We start from the raw sequence: 19388 nt of genomic DNA on the forward strand, positions 1-19388 counted from the left end.
ATAATGAATATTGAAATGCTTCGACAAACCTGCCTAGCAAAAAAACAACGCGCCTCTTTTCTAGTTTATTAATTGTTGAGGCAAGCCCTCGTGTTTTACTTTTTCATTTTATTAGATGCCGGCGCTTGCTATCAGTCCCCGTGCGCATTTCCAAGCTAGCTGGAAATGCGTACGAGAAATCGAGAAATGCGCATGGAGCACTTTTGCATGCGATTCGTGCGCGTCGGCGTTGCGCGTGCGATTTTTTAACGCCCGCACGCGGCAGTTTCTACCACGCTCAGAAAATGACGCTCGTCGCGCGCGGCAGTGGGAGGAGCCTGGCGACTTGCGCCAATGGGGAGGCGCGTGCCTCATGGCGGCGGTTTTGAAGCGCTCGAGACAGCCCGGTCACGGCCGGCTGGCTCCGTCGGCGGTTTTTAGGCTTACTATCCCGGCAGGTATTGCATGGACGTTTTCACTAGCGACGCGGATGATGTTTTAAAGTACCGATTTCGCCCACATTATAAGCTCCTTTACCACACAAGCAACTTCATGCGCGCCTTGAGCGGTGTTTTAGAGAGCGCTTAAAAGTGGTCGCTCGAGCTCCCCACACCACTTCGCGGCTGAAGCCGCCGCCATGTTGCCACGCCGCCGCAGAGTGCGGGTGCTTACGCGGCGCGTTTTCGCAAGCAGAAAACGCTCCATGAGGTTCGTGCTTTAGAGAGACTGGCTGTTTTTCACGGCCCGCTTCACTTGCGGCGGTCCCCTCCGCGAGCCCAACAAGCGAAGCGAGAGCTTGCAGCCGACCGCGTCACGCATGCCGCGAAACGGCGCTCCCGCTAGCTCTCGGAGCGGAGAGGGCCGGCAATAAACGCCACCTAAAACTACCTATTGTTTATAGCAGGAATTATTGGAAACTACAACAAGAAGGAAAGTCTTTAACCGCGGTACGCCAGCGCTGCAATGACTTGCTAGACGAAAACACTTATCGGCGGTACAGTGACGGCGCCAACCAAACTCACCGCGGAAAACACGATTACGGGTGCGAGGGAGTTCAAGTTATCAACCCGATTTAGTTATAGTACATGTCTAGAGACCACTGTGAAGTAGTACTTGTAACAGGCTGCACGCGATTGGCGCGACACAAATTTTGGCGCACTTTTGGCGCACTTGCTTGCAAAATCGTGGTTTTTTACCAGGATGGCGCAGGATACCTAGTTTGGCGCAAATTGGCGCATTTGGCGCAGGAGTGGCAGCACTGTGAATGTGATATTGGAGCATACACTGCAAAAGAAGTTTTGAAGTTTCAGTTAAAAAGTTGCAGGGTAACTTTTTCTATAGCAGCATGCACACAACAGAAAAAGAATGCAATTAATTATGTTTTGGAAAACAACATTTTGATGCATGCTCAGTGCACGAAATGCATGGAGTATCATTTACCACTCTTGCTTTGTTTTCCACTCTAATAAACATCCACCCCTCCTCCTTAAATACTTTGCTGCCGCAGAGATAATTTCTTGGGCACTAGTTTTTTTTTAAATTTTGGACACACTCCTTTGATAAGCAAATGTAGTTTCAACAGCAGCTGGAAAAAAAATCAATCAGAAGCTTACACTGGCTCTTCGGAAGACGGCTCCATAAGTTAAGTCATCTGCGTGAAATGCTTCCACTTGACGTCCTTGATGTCCTTTGTGCCGTTTCCACTCTTCATGCCGTTTATCAGTTGCATTTTGATTCTGCCGTATGTGTCCTTCAAATATTTAAACTTCTTTTGCACCGCTGCTCCTGCGGGAAAATGTGCTAAAATAAATTGCTTCCCCAGTGCAGACATGCAGGAAGCCATCACGAATTCACAACCTATATGGTGGTGTACTTTGTACATATTTGTTCTTACTTTACCAGTCCTGAATTTCAGTTTCGCGCGGCACTTCTTTAGCAGTACAATTGTTTTCCGTGTACAGACGCCAAGCTTAGCACGTGCACACAATTTTTCATTACACACTAGTAAACAATTTTCCCCGGCAGCTTGGCCTCGCGGATCTAGTACTAGAATTTCGAAACAAGGTGTCTGAAATGTTATTTCTGTGCGCGGAACTAACTATACCCTGCTGGCGCAAAGCCACCCCCACAGAATAGCTGCCGGGCGCTCAAAAAATGCAAACACGTGTACGTACCACTCAGTCCGCCGAGGTCCTTTCCGATCTTGTCAAACAGTCGGTCTTTGTACTGGGTATTTTTATATTGTAGGTGCCCTTTATCGAACAGAATTGGGTGCTCTTTGATCATATCAATCATCATTTCAGTCGAGAACGACATCTCGCCTTCGGGCAGAACTGCAACGCGCGGTGGCATAGTGCGGTGTTCCCACAGAACAGGGAGGATGTTCCGATGTATGCGATGTCGATTTGCCCGCCGTTTTTTTTTTTTTTCGTCCTCCTCACGCCGTTTGCGGAGGAGGGAGAAGGGTGCTTTGGCAGGATATGACGTCAGGAAATGTAGCCTTCTTCTTCCGTCGCAGCAGCGACAGCGGCGACAAAATTTGGTCGAGACCGATCGCTCTCGTCGCCGCGACAAGCGCGATGCCGAGCGACTGGAGCGACAGAAATCACGTCGCTCTTGTCGCTTTTGTCGCTCCTGTCGCAAGTGTGAACGGGCCTTAACCACCTGCACGCGCCGCGGCTGGCGGCGGCAACATGGCGGCAGCTTCGGCCGCGAAGTGGTGTCGGGAGCTCGAGCGACAGCTTCTAAGCGCTCTCTAAAATATCGCTCAAGGCACGAACAAAATTGCTTGAGCGGTAAAGGAGCTTATAATGTAGGTGAAAACGGTACTATAAAACATCATCCGCGCAGGTAGTGAAAGCGCCCATTCAATATCTGCTGGGGTGTTAGGCCTAAACATCTCCGGCCAGGCCACCGGGCTGTCCGGAGCGTTTTCAAACTGCCGCCATGAAGAGCGCACCTCGCCATTGGCGCAAGTCGGCAGGCTCCTCCCACTGCCGCGCGCGTCGGGCGTCATTTTCCGAGCGAGGTAGCATTTGTCGCGGGGGCGAAATCGTCATCGCGGGCGTGAAAATAATGCGCGCGCAACGCCGACGTGCACGAATCGCATGCGGTTCACGTGCGCACGTCGCGTCGAAGGTGAGCACGCGTTCTTTTGACTCTCGCGTTGACGATTCGGGCCGGCACCGCGGCGCCAGCCTCTGCTGGGGTGGTACCTCTGCCCACGGCCGGGCTAGAGCATCGCCTCCTTTAACTAGTTAAAGGTGGCGATGGCTAGAGCGGCCGCGTGCGCACGTTGTTATCGACACAGCGGTGCGTCGCCGCCCTACCCCCCGCCGTGCTCAGCCTTGGTTGCCGCCAACGGCAGTGAGAGGAGCCTCATGAGTCATGACTTGCGCCCATGGGGAGACGTGTGCCTCATGGCGGCAATTTCGAAGCGCTCGCAGCCGCTTGCTGGGCCACCTCCGCGGCGCATATTTGGCGCGGATGATATTTTATAGCGCCGTTTTCTCCCACTTTATGGGCTCTTCCCCGCATGAGCAATTGAGTTTACACCTTGAGCTGTGTTTTAACAGAAGGTTACAAGCGGTCGCTGAACTACTTGCACCTCTTCAGGGCAACAGCCGACGCCATGTTGCCGCCGCATGTCACATGCGTGGCACTATTCCATTTTTTCTCGTTTTCTGATGATACGAATTTTCGGGTGATACGAATATTTTTGCCGCCCCTTGAGATTCGTATGACCGAGATTCCACTGTATTTATGTTTTTGTATGTAAATAACTTTTGCACTTACACCGCTCATATTTGCAGCATTATTCTACAAGCGTTTTATGTTTAAAGTGCATATTTCCAACTCTTTTTATGTCCACCATGTGCGAAGAAGCATTGAGGTTATCAATTTTTTTCTTTATGTTTTCACAATTTGATAAAATTTGGAACACATCTGTTTGAAATTATTACTGTAGGAAAGCCCCATTCTTCCTCTATCACAATTTCTGTGGCAAGAAAAAAAAAATCTTTTCTGGACTACCCTAAAACAACCGATAGGCACTGTTTATATAATTGTATGTATGTAAATAACTTTTGTACTTACAGAGCTCATTTTTGCAGAATTACTTTATAAGGGCCTTATGTTAAAATTGCATATTTTCAATTTTTTTAGGTGTACCCTGTGAAAAGTGGCATTGAGGTCGTCATTTTTTGTAACTTTTTTGTTTTGATATTTCATTAAATAAGATGTGTAATAAATTTGTTGTTTGAAATTATTACTGCTAGAAAGCCCTATTCTTTCTCTATCATTTCGTATCTTACACTTCAGCATCAGTCATTTTTCTTGGCAAGAAAAAAATATTTCCTGGAACACTCAAAAACAACCCGATTCTTTTGCAGTCGTGAAAGTGCATTTTATCTAATGCGCTATTTTATTTTGTTCAGCACCAGTTTTTAGGAACTAAATTTCCTGTGCACAAAGTAATTTCTAAATAGCGAACCAAGCAGTACTAAACAATTTCTAGTAAAAAAATGGCTGCGTATCTACTCCTTTCGTTGCAAATGTCGACAAAATACGAGTCGACTGGCGCTCCTGGCCAGTAAATACCTCCCTTCTCTTTCCCGCTCACCTCTCATGCTGTTCCTCTCTCGTCTCATTCCTCCCAAGAAAACACGCCAGGTCAATTTAAATTTACCGCATTCCACTGCTCCAAGTCGGGTGCCTCGATGCCAGCGCTGCCGTACAACGGAGACGCGCGTTAATCGAGGCACCCTACTACACCGTTTATAGAACCGCATTGCCCTACTCCAAGAGCGTTCCAAGCCGAACGTGGAACCTATCTAGTGGAACCTTCTGTTGCTGTTCCCGTTTGATTTTTTTTTAAATGCCACTAGGTAGCGCAAGCAACAGCAGGCAACGGTTTTTTGCAGTTGATGTAGTATTTTATTTGCTATCGCAAATACCAAGCATTATTGAATTTTTTAATGAAGTAACACTGCAAATATCACTTATGCATTCATTTGCTGCCTCATATTGGTGTAATGTGTTGTTCTTGTTCAACAATGTTGACAAGTATGAATATTGCCACCGGACTTGGACGTTTCGATTCATCTGTGAGTATGCAAGACTATTGCACAGATTCAGTTTCACTTTGGCCAGGTGGTTGAATAGAGTCGCAGACAGACAGACAAAAATTTATGCGTCTAAGTAGCCCAAGAAGGACTTTTGTCTTAAAAAAAAACTTAACATGTTTAGCTGTAACAACACTTCGATCCTAAGCAATCCAGTTCCACTACTACTACCCCTTGTCCCCATCGAAGCATAAGCGCCGTTTTGGAGATCACAATGACACTGCACCAGATTCCTCCCTAGTTATTAGAGTATGAAACTTATTCCTGGCCTAGCTTGCAACCTGCCTTCTTGTGGAACCTGATGACAAGGATATTTGAACTGTTTCATACTTGAAGCCCCTTGACACGCCAGCTGTTCATCTCGGGCAATCAATGCTCAATGATTGAATAGACGTTCAATCAATATTTGAAACTTTGAACATGAATTGAAAACACCTTATTATCAGGTTCAGCAATCGAGTAATTGTCATCCACAAATTTTCGGTTTGGGCTCATTATTAGGGCACATACCAAATATTCACGCTGCAGCCTCAGAGCTCAGAATACAAGAACGAATGACACTAGTGTAGCAACGCTGCCAAACGTGAAACAAATGAACAGCCCTGCATGCTTTTGAACAAACGACAGCACAATGCAAAATCAACTTGAATGAACATTCAGTTAGATTGGAAAATTTCTCGCAGCAAACGCCCCTCATACGCAACTTCAAACAACTCCCACTTTGAAGTGCAATCGCAAGAGCTAACCGCTCTGCAACAACATTCCCCGCTAGTAAGGAGTGTTCTCGTTCGAACTTTGCCACAGCACTCACTTGGCCTCCAGAGCCTTGGCAGCCTGCTCCTGGTTTTTGAGAGCCCGATTCAGGTCGGCCAGCTGGCTCGAAGATTGACGGTCCAGCTGCTCCAGGCTGGCAACTTGCTTGCGCAGGTCGGCCAACAGGTTCTCCTGGGCCCTGCCAAGCAAGAAAGGGGACCCGAGAAACTATCAGCATCTCGCTTCCATTTCCTCGGACGTGCGACAGCAATGCCTGTGAGACGGTGATTGAAGACCAGGCCGTAGTGGCCTGGAATGGAACGGCAAGTTTGGCTAGTTAGTTCAGGTCCAAATTGAAAATGAGAAACAGCACAAGAAACGCAGGGACAAAAGACGAGGGGACGACGCACAGCACTGTGCATCGTCCCCTCTTTCTTTGTCCCTGCGTTTCTTGCGCTGTTTTCCACCACGAGTGGCCTGGAACCAATAGGAATGGTATCATTAAGGAGGCCATGCAGACAAAATATGTCTGTTTTAATCGAAAGTTTTCGTGTTTTGTGGTGCCCCCATCGCTTGTCCGGAAGCAAACGATGCTTTATTCACTGCCAAATTAATCAACTTAAATTAAAATTTTGATTCTCCTGCCACATCGTGTGTTTTCGCGATGTCTGCAATGATGTCATATGTGCTGGGGAGCCTTGTTTACCATTAGTCAACCTAGATGGCGCCACCATATTGCGGCGGGCCGTTTCCTGCCTTTGTTTTTGACCGTATTTGCACCTGGCTTGTTTTTGTTGAGATAAAAAATACTCGTTTCGTGTAACATGGTGTTCGCTCGACAAATTTGGTCCCGTAAGACACCTCCACTTACGCCAATTGGCCAGTGTCATCTGAGACAACCCCAAAGCGCCACAGGACTGTGCAGCTGAAAAAAGCATAGCGTATGCAGTACCAACAGCGTTGTGGGAAATGAGCTAGTGGGTCGCATGGCCATTCCTTTTTTTCTTAACTATGTAGCTTATTTGAGCATAGTTTACGTTAAAAGTGGTGTCAATATGATTCTAATGAGGCAATCTTCCAAACGAACCAAACTTGTGTTTTGTCTGCATGACCCCTTTAAGGACAAGGATGCATCCTGAACCCACCGTTCGCCATACTATCCTATCCGTTAGTTACTAGCCATGTGCGAATATTCGAAATTTTCGAATTTCGAAGCGAATACCCAATATTCGACTTCGGCTTCGAAACCGAATTTGGCCATTCGAAAAGTTCGAATATTTTCGAATATTTTCGAAGTTCGGCAGTTCTGCTGAGGTGAACCGCCACAATCAGAGAAAAAACGCAAATCCGCCCGCAAACGGCCGCACACAAGTCAAGAAATGGCGTGACATCTGTCATTCGTTCTGTTCACCCGTTCGTTAGCGCCTAAATATACATCAGTGCACGACCGGCTTTATAAAGCCGGTCGTGCATCAGTGAATCAACCTCCCTTGCACGTTCGCACGATTTTGATTTAATGAAGAGAGACCGTGTCTTTAGTCATGTGCTACAACGCTTACAAAATGTTTTACCGACCGCCGCGCGCTAGTCCACTCCTACTGCGGGTGACGAATTCAAGCAAGGACGAGCGAATGTAAACAAACACACCCGTGATGCCAATGGCGATCGGAGGGGGGTGTAAAAATTCAGCTCGTGCAGCTATAGCAGCTATCCAACACATATATATTTTAAAAAAAAAGTAAGTATAGAAACATTGTGTGCGACTGGTTTGTCGAAGCAACAAGAACAAATCCGAACGGCTAAGCAAGAACTGGCTACACGCAACCCGCAAAAGCGTAGCGTCCCAGTAAAAGCAACCGTCAGACTGGGGCGTGAATTGGCACGCAAACTGCCTTTGAAAACGCAAGTTGATACGTAATAAAGTAATGTAAGATAAGCGGCAGATTTTTATGACTATTTTGTGTTATTTTTTAAAGCTTTGTTCGCTACGACGTTGCTAGTCTGGCAACACGGGTAGCTTTTGGCTTTGTCCAGTCTTTTCTCCATGGTCCATCGCCTTGTCGCGTCGGTCTCGTCGCATTCCCGCATTTCGCCCATTCTTTATTCATTCCCTTCTCGGTATCAGCGAACTTTCATCAAATTTGATCTGTGCACACCGAAAACATGGACGGGACTCCTCAACGAAGTTCTCGCAGTGCAATATGGAACTTTTTCGAACGTTCAGTTACGACTGCGAAGTGTCGCACGTGTAAGAAGTCTTTGAAAACACCAACGGGCACCACCACAACCCTCGTGAATCACTTGCGGCTCCATCCGGGACCCTTCAAGGAGTACGAGAAGATCCGCGCTTCTGAGTGTGCTGACAGTACTAAGAGGTCAGCAGACAAAAGGTCGAACGTGAGTTCTGCCAGCCCACCCCATTACTTCAAGCCTCTGTTAAGTAACGACAGCCAGCGGGCTAAAGCGCTCACAAAAAAGGTTGCTGAATTTATTGCAACTGGGCTGCACTCGTACTCGCTCGTTGAAGAGCCAGGGTTTTTGGCGTTAATGCATGCCGCCGTACCCGAGTACAAAGTGCCGTCGAGAACCACGTTTTCCCGAAGTGTTGTGCCAGAGCTTTACAGTAAAGGAAAGGAAAAAGTGCTGAGCGAGTTGCGCGATCATTTCGAGAAGGGGACGCCGTGCTACTCCCTAACTACTGACGGATGGACGTCAAGGACAGGGGACAGTTACGTCTCCATGACGTGCCACCTGCTTGATGCTGACTTCCAACCGCACACGTACAACCTGGCGTGCAAGCATGTGCCTGAGTGCCATACTTCAGCTAACCTGAAGGACGTGCTGCTCGAGCTTGCAGAGGATTGGGGCCTGCCTGAAGGTATTCCCGTTTTTGTTGTCACAGACAACGCAAGGAATTTTCTTGGAGCAGTGTCGCGAACGCCATGGTTCAGCATCAGTTGCTTTGCGCACACACTGCAGCTGTGCATTCAGAGTGCAAAAAAGGAGACACCGAAGTTCGAGGAGCTCTGTTCTAAGGCCCGAACTATTGTGGGCCATTACAAAAGGAGCTCGCAAGCAAGAAGCCGCCTAAGAGAAGCACAAGGGAACATGGGCCTTGAACCGCTTGAGGTGATTCAGGATGTCTGCACCCGGTGGAACAGCGAGTATGAGATGATGTGTCGTCTACTTAAGCTGCGACAAGCAATTTCAGTTGATCTCTCCGAACAAGACACGATCGAGAACTTGACTTGCAGTGAATGGCGTCTCATGGCTGCTGTCATGTCCGTTTTGAAGTGTGTCGAGGAGGCAACACGGGAATCGTGTTCTGAGAAGCATCCCACACTAGCTCAAGTGATACCACTGGTGCACTGTATGCAGATTCTTCTATCTCGTCAGTGTCAAAATGGTGGCGAAGAAGCGGCGTTTGCGGGAAACCTTCTGCGGAGCATGAAGTCACGATTTGTGGACATCAAGATGCAGAGTGCACATGCCTTAAGTACTCTGTTGGATCCGAGGTTCAAGGCAGTGTGCTACACAGAAGCAACCGAGAAACAGTGGCTAAAGAACCACCTCAATTCAGCCGTGGAGAAGGTCCTTCCTCCGGACAGTGGCAAGGAAGCTGGTGCCAGCTGCACACCTGCACCTGTGATCAGTGATGTCTGGGACGTCTTTGGTGCACTGGCCTCTACTAGCTCCTCATCGCAGGCGAGCACCCGACAGCAGCCACAAGAAGAGGTAGAGGACTATCTCCGCATGCCCGTGATACCTCGCTCTGAGAACCCTTATCTCTGGTGGAAGAACACCGGGAAGAGCCGCTACCCAGTACTGTCGAAGATCGCTCTCATGTACCTCTCAATCCCAGCCACGCAAGTCTCAAGCGAGAGACTTTTCTCGGCATCAGGAAATGTCGTCACGTGCAGGAGGCAACTTCTCCTTCCCGAGCATGTGGAACAGCTCGTGTTCATCCACAGCAATAGCTCGTCACAAAAGTAGTGCATGCAAGCCAAGCAATGCCACCACAGAGCCAGACATAACATTTTGTCAATAAACTTGCATTAAACCCGAGTTTATTGTCACTTCCTTTGTCTTGCATTTAAACAGTAAAATAAGTGTTAATACTACTACCATTGTCTTTTATGCCGGCATAATTGCTCCATTTAATATATTTATTATGAATTACATTCAATTAGAACATATTCGCTTCGATTCGAAAATATTGGATACTATTCGAAAAATATTCGATTAATATCACTATTCGCTTCGTATTCGATTCGAAAAAGAAAATGACTATTCGCACATGGCTATTAGTTACCTATACCTCCGAAAGAAAAACCAAGTTTTTTTTTTTTTTTTTCCCACCCCCCACTTCCCCCGATTCCTTGCACACAGACAGGCTGTGCGGCAGCATCCCAGGCCCTAAATCAAAGATGCGTCCCCAGAGCTGTGGAGGACATCACCGAGGACAGCACAAATGCAGATGAGTGAGGGACAACGTCACTCACAGCAACTTGGCCTCTCCCCGTTCCAGCTGGGCCTTGGTGGCATCCAGGGCCTTGGTGGAAGCCGTCAGTTCCTGCTGAAGGCGTGTCTGCGTCTCGTTGAGCTCCTTGCGAAGCTGGGCGCTCTCTGAGGAGAGAGGAGGGAGGAAAGGGCACAGCCACAGTGAACGTCGGGCAGCACAAGGGAGAAGGCCAGGCCGAGGAGAAAAACAACCCATTTCCACAACCAAGTCGCACAAGAGTAGCGCTACAGGTACTCCCAGTGCACCCAATAAGCTGCTATGCAACGTCTCAAACTCTTCTTCCAACTGTTACACATTTTGCTTTAAAAGAAGGCACCGGGGGAAAGGCATCAGGTCTTCCTCTTAGCACAAATTATAATGGGCCCTGGTTGTCAAGACAGCCAATGCGAATTAACACGTCCTGAAAGCAACCGTCGGAAGTTTCTTCATGCACTCCTTGCAAGGCTGATGAAGCTATACAGCACTCACCTTTCACGACTTAGGACATCAATGATTGCGGAATGCACAATAGTCCGGGGTTGTAAATATCAGTCTGTGCTTTTCTTTGCTGTTATTAACTAAAGAAAGAGCTGGCGGAGCCTGCAGAGTGCATTTGGAAGTCGAGCAAGCTAAGAAGCACTCGCACAAAGTTTTTGCGTTTGTTTTTTTCTTTTCTTCCACTACTACTAGTACCTATGGGCTCTTTTGCGCATTGTAAAGATTAAAATTTATTTAAATGAGGCCACACTGAACAGTTACAGCCTGAACTTCCTGAAAGATCTTCACATACACAAAAAGATACATACTTGTTTCAGCTTGGAAATTTCACATTAGCACTTCTTTAACCTACCCAGCTAACGAAGGCAGAAAGTTGAGATAGTTGGTTATAACTTGAATACATTTCACTAACGAAAAAAAGACGAGGACAAAAAAAGAAGCACACAGGATGCTCTAGTAAGCGTCCTGAGTCATTCCAGCAAGCGTTTAGTGTGCTTCTTCCTTCAGCCTCGTATATTTCCACTAGGGAAATCCATCCAGCTAGTTAAAAAACTACTAGAAAAGAAGAAAAAATATCCAGTTTCACATGCATCGAGTAGGTTCTCTTACTTGCATTAGTAATGAATTCACTCCATAATTTCAGTCGCTTGCCAAATGCTACAGCGGGAATAACTTCACCTTCCACGCAGGAGCCCTGTTTGTTTCTCGAAAATATACTTCAAATGCTCCAAAGCTACAACCTTTAATCAAACTTTTACCAAAGTGCAAGAAGGAGCCCAGTGCCCTAGCTGGAAATTGTCCGCACAACATAAACACAGAGCTGCTCGTCACGTGACAAGAATGCAATTGGACTGTGTTGGACGGCAACACTACAGCTATCACAATACACTTATCAGCTACTGATTACCGCCCCTTGTTTTTGCACCTTTTCCCCCCATTTCTCTGACCTTCAGGCCACATTTGTAGTTCTTAGCTTGAATTCTGGCTACTGGGGACGAACTTGCACTAGGGAATGATTTATCCAAACACGAAAGGGCAACCAGTGCTAATTGAGGTACACTCGAACCTCGTTATAACGAAGTTGAAGGGGGAGTCATAATTACTTCTTTATATCCATTACTTCTGTATATCAATTATCGCCGTTTAGCGCTGCGTATGCCCATTGGGACGCTTTAGGCATGCGGAGAAAAGATGGCCGCGCGGCTCGCTGCATCGCTACGTGACCTCAAATGCAAAGAAATTTGATTACAAGACAAATATTTGGCTTATTCAGTACACGCGCTATTTTATTGTCCGCTGCCGCTTCGCGAAAAAAAGTCTACAATAGTCTTCTGCTTTGGACGACGCAAGCAAAATAACGCTGCACGTCAACATCGTCGAGCGCCTGTGACAACGTACGCACGGTGAACGCGCGGGAATCGGCACCCATGGCGTCTTCGTCATTGCTTGTGTCCGCTAGACCGGCAACATCTGCCACGATGCTGTCATCGGTCCGTTCTTCGGTAGTCACCGCATCGGCGTCAGCGTTCACGTAATCGAAGAACAACTCATTGGCCGCAACGGCAAGAAGGGCAACAAGACCCGTCCGCAAATACGGGCAACGAGCCACGCCGTCGCTTGTCTCCTTTCACCACTGTCACGTGGCCCCCCTCGCCCCACTCCACCAAGCTGGGCCATCGCTGGGCATGCAGCTGGGAGAACGAGGAGGTTAGCGCGGCCGCTCGCCAGCGACTCCACGGAAAGCGTCGCCTCCGAGATAGCCGTGACGCAGCGCGGCTGCTGTTGGGAGGCGGGAGGGTTGAATTGCCACGCCGCGCGGCTGCTAATGCAGCAAAAACTGATATTGTCGGCGTAAAATATGCATTTCTTTTTCCTGCGGAGACCAATTCGGTTCGTTATATTCATTGGGAAGTCAGTTTTTCTTCGTTAAAACGAGGTTTAAAATACATGTATGTCTATGGGGATTTCAAGGGGAATCTAATTTACTTCGTTATATCCATTATTTCGTAATATGCTGATACGTTATAACAAGGTTCGAGTGTACAATCACTGACAGGAGAGATCACTAGTGCTTTAATTGTTTCTCGAGGTAATGTAAGGCTGCACTGTTTGCAGTTACAGATGAACTTTACTGTGAAACCTTCCCTAGCGGCTCAGTCAAATAGCTTTCATTCCAGTGAGCGCTGGGAACAAGTGGGGAGAAGTTGTGATCACCACGGACCCTGGGCCTGCAGGCGGATCTCTTCTTTGAGCTCGAGCTCCTTCTCTCGCGAGCGCTGCTCCAGAGCCTTGCGGGCAGCCTCACTGTTGTGCAGTTGACAGTCCACCTGCTGGCTCACCTGGCGACTGCGCTGTTCGAGCTCTTCCACCTACGAAAAAGGGAAGAGCGGGAGCAGGAGAGGAGAAGAGATGGTCGACAACAGGAACGCTGAGAGAAATGGAAACTTTGTCCACGCATGCGCTTGCTTATGGCAAAAAAATTTTCACTCGGGGTTCAACGCACCCAAGCTACACCTTGGCAATACGGCGAGCCATAGCGGAAGGCTCCGGATTACATTTGGACCACCTGGGGAACATGCGCTAAAGTCTCAATACACAGGAGTTTGCACTTTTCGCCTCCATTAGAAAAGCAGAGATCGAACCTGTGCTCTTGGGCTCGACAGCACAATGCCTTAGCCGCCGAGCCACCACGGCAGGCAGCCCAAGACGACAGTTCCACAATGCTCTTTTTCCTTTTTCTTTAAACCACGCGGGTAGAAGCAAGGCGAGGAGGACTTGCCTTCGCCTGAAGCTGCGCCTTTTCGTTGCGCAGCCTGTCAACCTCCTGAACGCCACCACGGTCAAGGGACTGGGCCCGCAGAGGGGTGGTCGGTGCAGTGGGAACACCACCTCGATCCTGGGTCTCTGCAACCATCATTGCCGTCGTCATCATCATCATCATCATAATCACCATCATCATCACCACCACCACCACCACCACCAGCCTATCTACGCCCACGGCAGGGCAAAGGTCTCTCCCATTAATCTCCAATTATCCCAGTCCTGTGCTAAATGCGACGAATTTATCCCCACAAACTTCTTGATCTGATCTGCCCATCTAACTTTCTGCCGCCCCCTCCCACACTTGCCTTCTCTAGGGATCCACTCTGTTGCTTTTAATAACCAGCGGTGATCTTGCCTTTGCATTGCATGCCCTGCCCACGCCCATTTCTTCTTCTCAAGTTCTTCTAATATGTCCTTCACATGCGTTTGTTCCCTGACCCACTCCGCTCTCTTCTTGTCGCTTAATGTTACACTTATCAAGGTGAAACCACACTCTGCAATCAAGGCGAAATCAAATCTTTCAAGTGACGGGACCCCACAACACACCCAGCATGTTTTCTTTGGTAGCGAGAGGACAACGTTCTGCTATCCAGTGGATGTTAGTGGGCAGTGAGATCATTTTCATGCAGTTCAGTTTCAAAGGGCACTGACACAAAAATTTGGCATCATGTTTTTTTTTTTTGTTGTTGTTGTGATAGGTAGCTAATGACCTGTTCATAGACGCTAAAAATGCAGCCACGATCCTCCAAAACACAAACACAACAGAAGTTAAAGCCGTGCTCACTCTTTGTAAGACTGCGCTTGCAATGTGTAAGACCCTGCAGCAGTGGCTGATGTGAAGAAAAAAATACAATATAAACACTAGGCCTTCGCTTTTAAGTGCCGCGCATTTGAGTGATGATAAATAAAGGATGACTTCAGAGGTAGGTTGTTGCGATGTGGTTGGATTTGCGCATGTTTTGGTTATAGTGCGATACCGCTTATAGTGTGGCGACACTCTTATAGATACCGCTTATAGTGTGGCGACACCCGCAACATACGTTATAAGCAGTCTACACTGTACGGTGTATATACCGCTTATAGCATTGTGGGAATCGTGGAGAAGAGTGACCCACGATCCCGAAACGGTGCACACTTCAGGGAGAGACGCACTGAGCTGAAACCCGTCCAGCACTCCGCTGATTCGTCGGCACCCCCTACAGATGGCACCACTGGTCAATGTGCGGCATAGGCGTGCTGGTTGCACGAATAGGGGCGCGCGGAAGACAGAGAGAGAGACTGATCGGAGGTCCGGGCTGGGAAACATCGGCGGAGCACGGCTGCAGCGTACCAAGTATCTCGGGTGGGGACTTTGTTGTCGCGTGCCGTGAGTGTCTGCCTTGTGTTCGAGATCACGGACCAGGATGGCATGATTCGTGGGCGCCGTCGAGCTTCGTGCTCGCACGCTGTGGTAGTTCCCAAATAAACGGCTGTGCTTCGCACTACTGTCTACTGTGTTCTCGTATTGGCGAACCTCGCCAGGCTGCCGTAAGTGCAGGAGCCCCTGTGGTTGACACGCCGGAAGCTAGCGTGGTGGCCTACGCCGGAGTGCTGGCTAGGTTAGGTCGCCCCTAAGAATCCCACATTATTCCACAACATATTTCGTGGGAGTTGCAGAGTACGTTATACAGTGCAGACCATTTTTAATGTAACCACTTTCAGTGCGGGACCGGATATAACACGGGCTTTTGTGACCACCGGTTTTCCTCCCATAACTCAATGCATAAGCATACCGCTTAAAATGCGGTTGGCCAAAGCTTTATAGTGCGGGTTTCTGGTGGGTCATGCTGAATGGCATGCTGAATGTGGTCACCATGTGTTGACGCATCACAACGGAACAAATATTTTATATTTACGTTTCTCGAACCCGGATGCCGAATTCCATTCAGAAATGACCTGGCATGTCCACAACATGTGAGAAAGGACTTGTGTCTTTCAAATGGCAGCATTAGCTGACATTTTGTGATCGATCCCCCCCCCCCCCCCACTTCCTTCGTTTCAACCTTCTTTGTCGTCCCAGCCCTTGCGGAACTAAATTTCATGACTGCGAATGTGCTCACTGATGCGAGCTTGAGGCCCCTGGTCCACACCGTACATTTTTTCATACTTGGCCAACGTCGGTGATTCCCTTCTTCAAGAAGGTCACTCACCCTTCAACTTGGCCTCCAGTTCAGCAACTTTGGCCTGCAGGGCTGTGTAGCTGGCAGGGGCAGACGGACTCTCCTGATGCAGCAACCGGCTTGACGGAGTGTCGCCGTACGACCCGAACCTCTGCGAAACACAAGGGACAACAGGTAAGCAAGGCTTAATGCACAAGAGCAACAAACCCCAAAAACTCGAAGACGGCTACGCCTCAACCAAGCAATGAAAAAGAAGGCAGCTGAACCCCCTATGGTGGAACCGTGATCATCCATTCTGTTTTATGCGATGAACGACATTTCATGGCAGTGTGGTGCGGTTCCATACAGATGTATTATATACATTTAGATCATACGATGTGCAGATATGCCTTTTGCCTCGTACTATGGCTCAAAGTAACGCTGACAGCCATACAACATGGAGTTGATGCAGACAAAGTGTTTCTGCCACATCGTTATTCTGTTCCGTCATTCATTACCCTTTTATCTCACAAGCAAGCACGTCGACGCCTCAGCGCTTCTTTTTTCTGTCTCCATCACAGATGGCCGCAGTTCCACCTTCTGCTGCAAGCGCAAACCTCACCTCTATTGATTGATTGATTATTGGGTTTAATTTTGACCACCTGGGGATCTTTAACGTGCCCCGAATGCTCGAACACACGGGCGTTTTTGCTTCCCGCCTCCATCAGAAAAGCAGCCGTCGCGGCCGGGAATCGAACCCGCGGTTTTGGGCCTAGCAGCACAATGCCATAGCCACTGAGCCACCGCGGCAGGTCAGCCCTCACCTCTGGCTTCACAACTCCCCAGTATAAACTAGAATTGCCGCCACAGCCTACAACGCAATGATGGCATCACTCGGTGGAGCGCAAAGCAATACTACCGACTAACTGCTGGATTCAGCTTACCTCAACGTTCCCTCGTATCTACAAACTCAGTATAAAAGCTGAACTCGGCCTAACCGCTTACACATTCCCTTTGCCAAGCAGCCCAATACACCTGTCCCCAGGTCGACCGGGTTCACTCCGATTGCTTCTCAACTGAGCCTAAATGCTGAACTGCTTTTTATTTTAAAGGAAATATTCTACTGTTCAAACCTGCGTTATGTGGCAGCCATTACAGCTTGAGCTGTGATGAACGAATTGTAAACAGATTCCTTATTTTTGTAAATAGATCAACCATCCCTCGTCTTACTTGTCCTGCTGCCACATAACACCTGTTTCGGCCCTTTGTTTGAGAACAAACAATGCTTTGCTTGCTTAGAAAACCAAAAACACTAAAGCTGTCATTTCTCAACTGTTTCCCTTCCATTTTTGTGACAACAGATGACGTCACACACCACAGGAAGGGAGTGCCTACAAGTTCATTCAAGGGCGGTGCTGAGGCCTAGCAGAAACCGTAGAAACTACTTGCGCAATCTCCCAGCTTAGTGGCTAACAGCCGGAAACACTGTTTAGTCACTGGCTTTGAAAATCTAGGAGCACTGCCACTGGTTGTCACATATAAACAAACATGGACAGTAAAGAGGACGTTAGCTCTCCCTTTCACTCGTAAGACAGAACTTACAACTACGAAAGCATCAGGCCAAAATTTTAACTAAAAACAATCCTACCAGCAGTTATAGTAAAAGAACCTGCTTGATGATGTTTTAGAGCTGAAGTTTGTGCCTCTTTCAAGGACACATGCTTAGCATGAGCTTCTGCATACAATAGTTTTATACTTACATGTACCCTGCTTGTATGTTTCCTTCAGCAGGGGTGAGACAGCATAAACAGATTAGGGAGCAGTTTCTGGAGCAGCGAAATCTCAATTTTGCAGCAGAAAAACCTTGATTTGTAGCAGTTAAAGGAGCCATGAAGACAAAACACAAGTTTGGTTCATTCGAAAGATTGCCTCGTTAGAATCATACTGACACCACTTTTACACACACTTCACTCAATTAAGCTATATAATTAGGAAAAAAATGGAATGGCCATGCGACCCACTAGCTCATTTCCCGCAACAGAACCTATGATGTCATATCAGTCAGCTCTCTGATTGGCGGAGGTCGGCGAAAGCAAGCGCAAATTAGGCAGAGCTTATATATAAGCTTGCCGGACGAGCTATTTGCGCTTAAATTTAGGGCACATACTCTTTATAGCAGTAAGAATGGGGGGATAAACAGTGGAAGTAACGAAAGCACACGTAAACATAGAAGTACCGATACGTACTGTTGTTGGTACTGCGCGTACTATGCTTGTATTAGCTGCACAGCAGCCCGCCGCTTTCGAGTTGTCTTACACGCACTGGCTGGCTGGCGTAAGCGACGATGTCTGACGTGACCCTGCTTGTCGAGGATATTTATTCCATGTTTCATGAAACGATTACTTTATACGGTAACAAAAACAAGCCAGGTGCAAATACGGTAAAAAAAACAAAGCAACGGCAGGCAAGGTGCATGAGTATGGTAGCGCCATCTGGGAAAACTGATGGCAAGCAGCGCTGCAGCCGAATCACGCAGTGCAAGCTCATTTGCATACGGGCACTTATGACTTCATAGCTGACGTCCCGAAAATGCACGATTTGGCGGGAGAATCAAAATTTTAACCTAAATCGATTAATTTCTCAGTGAATACGGCATCGTTTGCTGCCGGACAAGCGCTAGGAGCTCTACAAAACAAGAAATCTTTAGAATAAAACAAACTCGCATTTTTCCCTCATGGCTCCTTTAACAACATTTTTATGTCATCTTAAGAGCCAAAAAATTGTTGTTGTAAAATTTATTATGAATAGGACGGCACTAGGCCTGTTGCGGTGGGAGGGGGATGAGGGAAGGGGGTTACGTGCGTTGCACTATAGAGGCTTCACATGCAAATGCCAAAAAAACAAAATTTTTGGCAAGTCGGGGTGACAAGTGCGCTTTTAATTTGCTTTTGAAGCTACATAACACTGCAACAGCATTTAAAATTGAAAAACTCAGCAACCATAAGGTGTTTTTATTATCATTTGAATGCTGAAACTTTTATTTTTGTAATCCCCGGCTGCGCTGTATGCGCAAGTGCAGAGCCACGGCAAAAGTTGTGAAAAGCAAGGTGACGGTTGTGCCACTAACAGCCCCCTTCCATTTCAATCCCCGAGGGGCAAGTTCACCACGATCGTAATTCAAGTAAGTACGGCGGCCACTTTTCTGATGGACGCGAAAAGCAGAAACACTCGTATGTTCGAGATTTCAGCGCACGTTAAAGATTCCCAGGTGGTCAAATTTAATGCTGAGCCGTCCACTATGGCGTGCGTCATCACCGGAATAGCGTCGGTGCACTAAACCTCATAATTAATCAATCAATTCAAGTAACATTGCTATGTTTAGCCACCTCGCTTTTGCCAATAAATTTCCCTTCAGAGAGGAAAATTATTATACTAGTGTCCAGTAATACCCAGTCTTGCTACCGGACGCTGCTTGAACATTTCACGGCGATGTAGCCTGTGCCGCAACTTCTGTAGTAGTGTCGATCGTACCATTCCCACTGCTCGCGAGTTCGCTGTCAAACGCAGCAATAA

The 19388-nt window shown here is 47.7% G+C and overlaps 2 protein-coding genes across 3 annotated transcripts in view; one reads left to right on the forward strand and one right to left on the reverse strand.

Annotated features, from left to right (window-relative positions):
- LOC144152850 (uncharacterized) overlaps window positions 1–19388 on the reverse strand; it is a 66325-nt gene that overhangs the window by 42292 nt on the left and 4645 nt on the right. For both annotated transcript variants that reach the window (XM_077684345.1, XM_077684344.1), the window contains exons 4-8: window positions 15867–15987; window positions 13634–13758; window positions 13076–13223; window positions 10358–10481; window positions 5914–6054 (exon numbers count right to left, since the gene is read on the reverse strand). In XM_077684345.1, the coding sequence (XP_077540471.1) occupies window positions 5914–6054; window positions 10358–10481; window positions 13076–13223; window positions 13634–13758; window positions 15867–15987 (659 nt within the window). The remainder of the gene's footprint in view (window positions 1–5913; window positions 6055–10357; window positions 10482–13075; window positions 13224–13633; window positions 13759–15866; window positions 15988–19388) is intronic.
- On the forward strand, window positions 7033–10160 carry LOC144151360 (zinc finger BED domain-containing protein 4-like). Its single transcript, XM_077682380.1, has one exon. The coding sequence runs from the start codon at window positions 8019–8021 to the stop codon at window positions 9846–9848; it is 1830 nt and encodes a 609-aa protein (XP_077538506.1). The 5' UTR covers window positions 7033–8018; the 3' UTR covers window positions 9849–10160.

The sequence above is a fragment of the Haemaphysalis longicornis genome, unplaced genomic scaffold, assembly GCF_048455015.1.
Source record: "Haemaphysalis longicornis isolate Haplotype H1 unplaced genomic scaffold, Haemaphysalis longicornis Haplotype H1 scaffold_9, whole genome shotgun sequence".
Taxonomy (NCBI): Eukaryota; Metazoa; Arthropoda; class Arachnida; order Ixodida; family Ixodidae; genus Haemaphysalis; species Haemaphysalis longicornis.